The following is a 9,331-nucleotide window of genomic DNA, read 5'->3' on the forward strand; positions in this document are numbered from 1 at the left end:
ACAAATAAATATAAAGGACTCAAAGTTATAAGATGATGACATTTAAATTTAAAAAATTATGTATACTTTAAGCATGCATCGCTTATCACCATAGTCACCATCTCCTCCTCCTGGAACTCGTCAATCTGTTGTAGCCACCAACAGCATCAAGCTCAAGCCTAGGCAACGTCATGCCTCGATCAAGCATTTGTCCATGTAGGGTTTGAATTAACCCTTTGTCGCCCTCCTCCCACCAGCCATCTCCTCCGAATGACAGAGGTGGAAAGTGGGCACTAAATCCTTTAAGACTAATAACCGAACATTTTCGGCTAGATTTTGCCTTCACGGAAACACTGTTTCATCTTTGATTATAGTCTTGTTTTCGTCTTGCTTTTCCTAGTTATCCAGGCATTTCAATGTATAAAAAGCTGTGATTTTAGTTTTTCATGCAATAAACGTTTTCTTTGAGCAAACGTGAGCATTATCAAGTTGAAAAGGAAAAATAAAGCATTATCTGCAGGCCGAGGAGCGAATATAGCTACAGTAAACGAACGGCTGTCATCAGTTGCACACCAAAACAATTTGTCAATCCCCTGCAAGAATTCTCGTTTCCCAACACAGTTGACCCTGATCCATTTGGGAAAGCCGTAGCTTTCAGGGCAGCGATCCCGGGCAGCACCAACCTCCCTCTTCGGGCCGCTTCCAACATCACGGCGAGGAGCTTCCCCACGCCCCCCACTTTCCCACTGCCACGGCCGGTGCCTCCCCATGGTCCCGGTCCACGAGGCATCCACCCATATAACCAGAAACAAACAGCCTTCCCGCACACTGTCACACCAGCTCCCCTCCGGAGTTCCCTTGCCTCCACGGCGCGGCGCGGCCTCCCTCTTCCGCTCCTGTTTCCGTCGCCTCTCCTCTCCCGCCGTCTCCGCCTCACGGGCGCGCCCGAGCTCGAATCGCCGCCGGCCGGACCAGGACGCGAGGCCGAGGCGTCATGGAGCCCGACGACGAGCGGGGGCGGGCGCCGCAGCGCAAGGGGATATCCTACAGCCAGCCGCTCGCGCGGGACGCGGTGGCGCAGGCGGCGTACGCGCGCCACGCCGCGCTCAGCTCGCACAGCCTCGATGACGAACCCATCGCCTCCGCCTCGGCGCACCGCCACGACCCCGCGCGCAGCGTGTCGTGTCCCCACCAGCTCCCGCCTCACCACCACCACAGCCGCGGCGGCGAGTCGGTGTACTTACACGCCGCCTCCTTCGGCGGCGGCGGCGCGGTGACGCTGGAGCGGGCTGTGGCGACGTCGGAGCACGGGGGCGCGGGCGGCAGGGGTGCGCTGCCGGAGTTCGTCGGCGCGGGCGGGGGCGAGGGCATCTTCCGCGTGCCGCTGCGCGCGGCCATGCACCCTGGCCGCCCGCCGGCGCTCGAGGTGCGGCCCCACCCGCCGCGGGAGACGCAGGTGTGCTCCTTCCTGCGGACGCTCGCGTGCGAGCCGCAGCTTCGCCAGCTGTGGACAGGGGCCGAGTCCGGGGTCCGGGTGTGGGGCCTCGACGAGCTGTTCGCCGGGAGCGTCGTGGGGGCGCGCCGGGGAGACGAGGAGACCGCGCCGTTCACGGAATCCGTGCCCGCGCCGCCAGCGCTCTGCGTCGCGCTGGACAGCGCGAACAAGCTCGTGTGGACGGGCCACAAGGACGGGAGGATCCGGTCGTGGCGCATGGACCTCGCCACGACGCCGGCAGCTGCAGCAGACGGTGGCGAGAATGCGCCCATGTTCAAGGAGGCCCTGTCGTGGCAGGCGCACAGCCGCACCCCGGTGCTCTCCATGGTTGTCACATCATACGGTGAGAAGCTCGCTTCCTTGATCACCCCTAGCAATTTTGGTTTTCATTGACTGCTTCGAGGAAAGGCAAATTGTATACTGGATATGAGCTATGAGGATAATCCGGCAATGGCACTCTGCTGAAAGGCGCGATGATAACTGGAAATGTTCAATTTAGCCGATTTTAAGTCACCGCGAAATGCTAAGATTACCTAATTTTACATCATTGGCAAGTGCTAACTTGGCAATAGCGCTTTTGGCACATTTACACCTTTTTTACTTTAGGCTGGAGAAGTTTTGGACGGTAGAGTTAGCCTTTCTAAAGAATAAAAATAGCTTTTTTCCCATACTGATGGACATCCTGGTTCTATATTTTTTTGTCATAATAATGGAACAAGCATGTACAACCACGTTGATGTTAATCATCAACCAGATTATTTACAGAAAATTAAAGCAAGCTTGATATCACAGCCTGGTTAAGGCGCACCTAGTGCCTCGCTCTTGCTACAACCTGAGAAAACCAGTGAATAGATAACAGAATTAAGCTGACGAAAGTAAGCCTTTATTACAACTGAAAGCGAAGAATTTCACCCAGTCACTCACTCATTTACCCTCCAGTTCCTCGTCCATCTTCTGAAAAGAACTAGCTTGTGAATGTTCAGCTCTCTCCTAAATAACTGATTCCAATAAGCTAAGTCAGTATTCGTTAACTGTAGATCCATATGTTTCTTGATTTTTGTTGTGAGGGATATGACTCTTGATTGACTACTCTGAAACCTATATATATAGGGAATATTTTAGTATTATTAGTTCAGTTATGCAGTTTATTTCACATCAAAACTAAATTATCAGTTTTCCTTTCTGGCCTCTTCCGACTTGAATCAAGCATTGTTGAGGCATTGATATCTGAATCACTAGGCTGCGTTACAAGTTTTGGCATTCATGCACCTCTCTTGTTGCAGATAAGAGTTGATAATCTAAATTTGAACTAAAAAGGAGTGAAAATTTATCCCAAATTGATATGTTTCATTTCAATCTCTTGGAAACAGGTGAAATATGGTCAGGCACCGAAGGAGGTGTTATAAAGGCATGGCCCTGGGATGTCATTGCTAAGTCCCTCTCACTAACACCAGAAGAAAAATATATGGCTTCTTGTCTGGTCGAAAATGCGTATATTGACCTTAGGAACTATGTCACAGTTGGTAACATGTTCTCTTTGCCCACTACTGATGTGAAACACATGCTTGCGGACCATTGTCGAGCGAAAGTTTGGAGTCTAACTAGCATGACGTTTGCTCTTTGGTACGATTCTAAATATAAATGCCATCACATCAGTTTCTCAACTTCATTAACTCATGGCCGATTGGAACTAATTTTTTGATATGCTTTGTGTAGGGATGCTCGGACAAGGGAGTTGTTAAAAGTATTTGGAATGGACGGCCAAGTGGAGTCAGCTCGTCTAGAGCCACTAGTGATGCCAGAACAATTTATAGAGGAAGAAATCAAGGTAAAACCCACAAAGAAGGAGAAAAACCAAGGCTCTATCACCTTTTTACAGAAATCTTGGAATGCCTTGATTGGGGCTGGCGGTGCAGTACGCAGAGTTGCAACTAAAGGAACGTTCGTTGAAGATAACCGTCGAACAGAAACAGTGGCTCAAGCAATGGATGGAGCAATTTGGTCAGGTTGCACAGATGGCTCGATTATTATGTGGGATGGAAATGGGAATTGGCTAAAAGAGTTCAGTTATCATAATTCTTCTGTTCAATGCATAAAGGCACTCGGAGAAAAGGTGTGGGTGGGCTATGCCAGTGGTACTGTTCAAGTCATGGATGTTGAAGGTAACCCTCTGGGAGGATGGACTGGACATAGCTGTCCAGTCATTCAGATGGCCATTGGTGGTTCTTACATCTTTACTCTAGCCCATCATGGTGGTATTCGAGGATGGCCTCTAACTTCTCCTGGGCCTCTGGATGATATTCTGCGGACAGAATTGGCGAAGAGGGAGTTGTCCTATACAAGGGTAGAGAACATTAAGATGCTGGTTGGAACTTGGAATGTTGCGCAGGAGAAAGCATCACCTGAATCGCTTTGGTCATGGTTGGGTACTGCATCATCTGATGTTGGATTGGTGGTGGTTGGCCTGCAAGAGGTTGAGATGGGTGCTGGAGTTCTTGCTATGGCTGCGGCTAAAGAAAGTGTAAGATAGTTGACCAAACCATTCACTTCACCTTATGTTGTTTTGTTCCTCAAAGATCAAGTAGAGGTAAGTTATACTGTTAATGCATGCAAATAGGTTTTTAAAAAAGGAGGATATCGCCCAGCCTCTGCATCATTGCAATGCACACAGCCATAAATTTATTAAAATCCTATTAAGAAGCTCCATTGGTGAAGTACAAAATTGCCAAAATGAAAATAAAGCCATATATATATATACACACACACACATAGCCTACTATTGGACCGCCATCCAAACCGGTTGTACGTATCCCGTGCTACCATTTCCCATAAGCGCCCGCACTTCCGCATGGTGTAGTAACAACCATGTACGGATCCATCCTGTAGCGCGGAAGATAACCTGCAAAAAATTATGTTTCTGCATTCGTATTTTACATTTGCATTGTATAGTTAAAACTGCCAATATGTTCCTTTACTGATGGTATACTTAGGAACTATTATCCCTCTGTTTCAAAATAGAACTGTTTGCCTCTTGCTTTGTTCCAAAATATAAATAGTAAGCCTCTTGATAATATTTATAAGGTGACCAACATATTTTGAGATTTGATTTTTGTACTTCTTGATCACCCATCAGTCCAACTATGTATATGACCAATCACACTAAAGTGTCACTAATAGATCAAACTTGAAAACAGCTTCATATCGTAAGACAAATTAATGGTCAAACGTCGGCTTTAGAGTCCATAACTCAACTACGCTTGCAAAAATCCATGGAGTATAATATAGAGAAATGGCACTGAGCAATTATTGATTACACAGTTTTGTAAGTTGCTTAAAATGCGAAACCAAACTTACTATGGAATGCACGGTGGGGAGGTAGTATTCTTTGTCATATTTGTGATTCTGTATTATCCAAGCATTAGGTGGATTTGTTTGTACCATCCACATTGTATCATAAACGTCATCCTTTTTGTGTTACGTTATATTTGTATTCCTATTCTTGTTGTTTATTTTCTTTTAGCCACTAGGGATGAATATTGCATTTCTGTGTGACTCTTCTTGGCATACTTTTCTATCACAGTTGTCAGAACAGTATATTTTAGTTTACTTGATTCGGTTTTAATTTTATATCAGTATTGTGATGTAATGACGCTACCACGGAGAACTTATAGAAATTACATGTGAGAACTGAGAGGGAATAAAACTTAAGTACAATTTTCCTTTTGGACATTATTTGTGAATATATATTTACTTGTTATTCTGTTTCTGTTCCGTTTTGCAAATCTGCACAACGGCAGCTACATTGCTAATGCTCTTGCGTGTAAGTTCTGTAAGGCGGCTGTTTGATGCAAGTTGTCTTGCTTATGGCCTTAGGTAGGGCTTGAGGGCAGTGCCAATGGGCAGTGGTGGATAGACAATATTGGCAAGGCACTTGATGAAGGAATATCCTTCCACCGAGTTGGCTCGAGGCAGTTGGCTGGATTACTTATTGCTGCATGGTACTGGCTTGTCATGAAATTTTCTATTAATACTGCCTAATACATTTCTGTTACCACTTATTTTTATGTTTTGAGCATTCACACTTCTGTGTTATCTATGCTTATTTGAAGGGCAAGGACAGACCTTAAGCCACATATTGGTGATGTTGATGCTGCTGCGGTGCCATGTGGCTTTGGACGTGCTATTGGCAACAAGGTACATGATCTTGAAAATGTGTATTAACTCTTCCATTTGGTATCGCTTAGCCATCAATTTATGTTTGCATTACCACTTGAATATCCTAAGATTTCTCCTTGGATCTACTATAGAATAACTGGGAATATTTCTGCTGGAAAATAAATAATAAACTGACAATCTAGACAGGACTATTTGGATGCTTATATGATCACAAAATAAACTTTTTTCGTTATATGCTCTTCTAGGTTCTAAGGAGAAACAATTTTATAGTGAGTGATAAGGTTCAAAGAGTTCAGATGGCGGTTATACTTGGACGAGAAATAACCTCAGCATTCTGCTGAGCTAGTAATAGACTCAGTACTGCATGGCTTTTATCGCGGGGTTCTATTGCTTGTCATTTTGTGTTGAGATTGATTACATCTCACAGTTTTAATAAATTCAGCTGTGTGCATCAACTGATGCAGAGGCCAGGGGGCAACCCTCCTTAACAAAATCTGTAGAGAAAAACTATCTCAACTGGTCAACGATAGAAAACAAGTAACATTAGTTGCTTATCATCTAGTGATTCTTATGTCAAAGTAACGCTCCATATTTCTGTTCAATTTTTAGTGTATATTGTCATATTGACAGTTGATTGTTCTTGCAGGGTGGTGTTGGGTTAAAAATGAGAGTTTACGATCGCAGGATATGTTTTGTGAACAATCATTTTGCCGCACATCTAGAAAATGTTACTCGTCGCAATGCTGACTTCGATCATATCTATCGGACAATGAATTTTAACAAATCTCATGGATCTGCAGGTTTTCCATTCTCACACCTCCTCTTTTCAAGTATTCTTTTGCACTACTTTACTGTATATGATGCCTATAACTTTTTTGCCTTTCTGCTACAGCTTCTGATACGTCTGTCCAATTGCATAAAGCAGTGAATGTATGTAATCATTAAACAGTTTTGTAGAATAATATCCAGCCTTGATTACTTCAGTTGCAACGATGCATACTTATGCATAGATATTGACATACTGGCAGGCCAATGGGAATCAGCCTGATGAAGATAGACCTGAGCTGGCAGAAGCTGATATGGTTGTTTTTCTTGGTGATTTCAACTACCGACTTTACGGTATCACCTATGACGAGGCAAGGGATATGGTCTCGCAAAGGAGCTTCGATTGGCTTAGAGAAAGGGATCAACTTCGAGCAGAAATGAAGGCAGGAAACGTGTTTCAAGGAATGCGTGAAGGTTTTATCAGATTTCCTCCAACTTACAAATTCCAAAGACACCAACCAGGTCTTGCAGGTACTGTCTCTTCTCATACTTAAAGTTCTTTCTCGGTTAAAATGTTCCACCACAATAATGTTCAGTTTTTTTGACATCAAATTCAGATAATGCTTTACAACTGAAAATATTTTCTGTCAATTCTGATGTAGGGTATGATTCGGGTGAGAAGAAGAGAATACCTGCTTGGTGCGATAGAATAGTGTATCGAGATAGCCGCTCCGAAACAATACGTGAATGCTCATTAGAGTGTCCTGTTGTTGCTGCAATTACATCGTAAGATTCTACAACACATAATCATGCTTTTTATAGAGAGAATCTACATCATCTTGTCCCTTCTCAATTATAATCATGCTCCAATATAACATGCTTTTCTTGTACATTTTGATAGATATGAAGCATGCATGGATGTGACAGATAGCGATCATAAACCAGTGAACTGTACGTTCAGTGTTGATCTTGCAAGAGTGAACGAGCTGATAAGAAGGCAGGAGTATGGAAAAATAATCGAATCGAATGAAAAGCTACATTGTTTGCTTCAAGAATCCCATCATGTTCCAGACACTATAATCAGCACAAACAACATTATATTGGAAAACGAAGAAACTGTTGTCCTTCGAATAACAAATAACTGTGGATCAAAAAAGTCTGCTTTTGAAATCTTGTGTGAAGGCCAGTCGACAAGCAAGCAGGACGGAACAAAAACTGATTTTATTGCAAGGGCATCCTTTGGCCTTCCACATTGGCTTGAGGTATGAGTTATAGTTTGTGTCTTTCGGTTTTGAATAGAGATATAGTTAATACATTTATGTTGTTGTTTTCTTCCATTTGCCTGGTTTGGATTTTGTTTAGTCGTCCAAGCTTCTTTCTTTTGCCGCATCGGTCGCATCGTACTAGTATTTTGCTATCAGCTTACTTTAGTGTGACTCTCCTGTCACAAACAAAAGCACTTATCATATTTCCACCTAGAGTCCTAAGATCGATCACTGGTCATTCTTTTGGTTGTTACTGACAGTTTTCCATCTGTTGTTTGTAAAATATAATGTTCTTTTTCATTCTAGAGGAAACGAAATTAAGAGAACTATGGGACCTCTCTTTTACTTGCATGTTGGACCCTTCTCTATCGATTATTTATCTGAGAACTACACCAGATGTTTCTCCGTTCCAGGAACTAAAAATTAGACGAAACACAACCTATATCACATTGCACCAAATAGACATGGAGGTAGGTTCAAGTTTGGTTGCATTTGTAGAATTCCATTCGGTGGCTCTTTTCTGAAAATGCGGGCCAAGTTTTGTCAATGTGTGCATGCATTAGCCTGGCTGTTCTGTAATCTACTGCTGATCCTCCAATTTTTGCTACTGTTCTGCCATCTCATTTCATTTTACTTCCATCATGCTTCAGCCAAACCACTAACTCTCTCCAATGTGCCATGCCTTACAGGTCCAACCGTCCATCGGTCTCATCGAGCCTGGAGAAACAATGGAGGTTAACGTGCATCACGAGAACTACTACACGCAGGAAGAATTCGTCGACGGAGTGGTGCAAGGCGGATGGTGCGAACTGACCAGAGACAAGGAGGCTGTTCTGCTGGTCAATGTGACAGGCAGCACCTCGACCGAAACCGTTACGCACAGGATCAACGTCCGGCACTGCTGCGCGGCAAGCTCACCACCCCCACCGGTCAGTCTGCTGGCCATCGCCGCCCCGCCCGGTGATGCCCCCTCGAGTGAAGGTCTGACAGAACGTTCTTCCAGAAAGAGCCAGTCGAATCATTTGCAACGTTCCGACGCACATTTCGGCGCCTCAGAGGTGCATGACTTGCACCGTCTGCGGAACATGTAAGGGCGAGTCTAGTTTCTCTTGCTTGTTTGATTGATGTAGCAGTTTTGTATAGGGTGTGAGGTAATAGTGTGCTTACCAACAAAAATCAGGCAGAGGCTGCTCCACTGTTAACGCTGTACATATGCAGGCACTCACCATTCTTCGTGTAACCAAAGAAGAAGTGCATAGTTACAGAACGTAATCTGTAGTTAGTTTTTGTGTGTGTGTGTGGAGGAGTGCGTGTGCTGTGGAAGAACTTTCTATATATATATATACATAAAAGAGTGCAAAGGCAGATTGTGTGAGTTGCTACTGATGAATAGCCTGTTTATTTGCGAGAATGAGTTGACTATACTGAACTCGATAGCGCCCTCCACCTAAGCTGCCTGCTGTTGAGATGTTGCGACGTATCCAGTTGCCGAAAGTCTGAAACTTTGCTTCTACGTACTACAAGCTTCTGCCATGGCATGCCATGCATCATGATCTATGACCACGAGAGTCGCTTGATGCTTGGTAGTCACTTCAGGCTGCAGGCCTCAGCTCTGAATATTTTCAGGAAACACACCTCACTCTCCCTCTGA

The 9,331-nt window shown here is 44.4% G+C and overlaps 1 protein-coding gene across 1 annotated transcript; it reads left to right on the plus strand.

Annotated features, from left to right (window-relative positions):
• Positions 1 to 685: 685 nt before the first annotated feature.
• On the plus strand, positions 686 to 9,070 carry LOC123164738 (type II inositol polyphosphate 5-phosphatase 15). The gene is made up of 11 exons (XM_044582285.1): positions 686 to 1,817; positions 2,845 to 3,097; positions 3,191 to 3,995; positions 5,348 to 5,472; positions 5,584 to 5,668; positions 6,297 to 6,450; positions 6,543 to 6,580; positions 6,679 to 6,946; positions 7,078 to 7,201; positions 7,317 to 7,677; positions 8,370 to 9,070. The coding sequence occupies exons 1-11, from the start codon at positions 974 to 976 to the stop codon at positions 8,769 to 8,771; spliced, it is 3,459 nt and encodes a 1,152-aa protein (XP_044438220.1). The 5' UTR covers positions 686 to 973; the 3' UTR covers positions 8,772 to 9,070.
• Positions 9,071 to 9,331: the final 261 nt, after the last annotated feature.

This window comes from Triticum aestivum, chromosome 7D (assembly GCF_018294505.1).
Source record: "Triticum aestivum cultivar Chinese Spring chromosome 7D, IWGSC CS RefSeq v2.1, whole genome shotgun sequence".
Taxonomy (NCBI): Eukaryota; Viridiplantae; Streptophyta; class Magnoliopsida; order Poales; family Poaceae; genus Triticum; species Triticum aestivum.

Excerpts from the sequence above, each read along its gene's own strand:
- LOC123164738 (XM_044582285.1), top strand. The coding sequence starts at position 974 with ATGGAGCCCGACGACGAGCGGGGGCGGGCGCCGCAGCGCAAGGGGATA. Across the intron at positions 5,669-6,296 it reads GACGTGCTATTGGCAACAAG|GGTGGTGTTGGGTTAAAAAT; the intron begins GTACATGATCTT and ends TTGTTCTTGCAG. Across the intron at positions 7,678-8,369 it reads GCCTTCCACATTGGCTTGAG|GTCCAACCGTCCATCGGTCT; the intron begins GTATGAGTTATA and ends CATGCCTTACAG.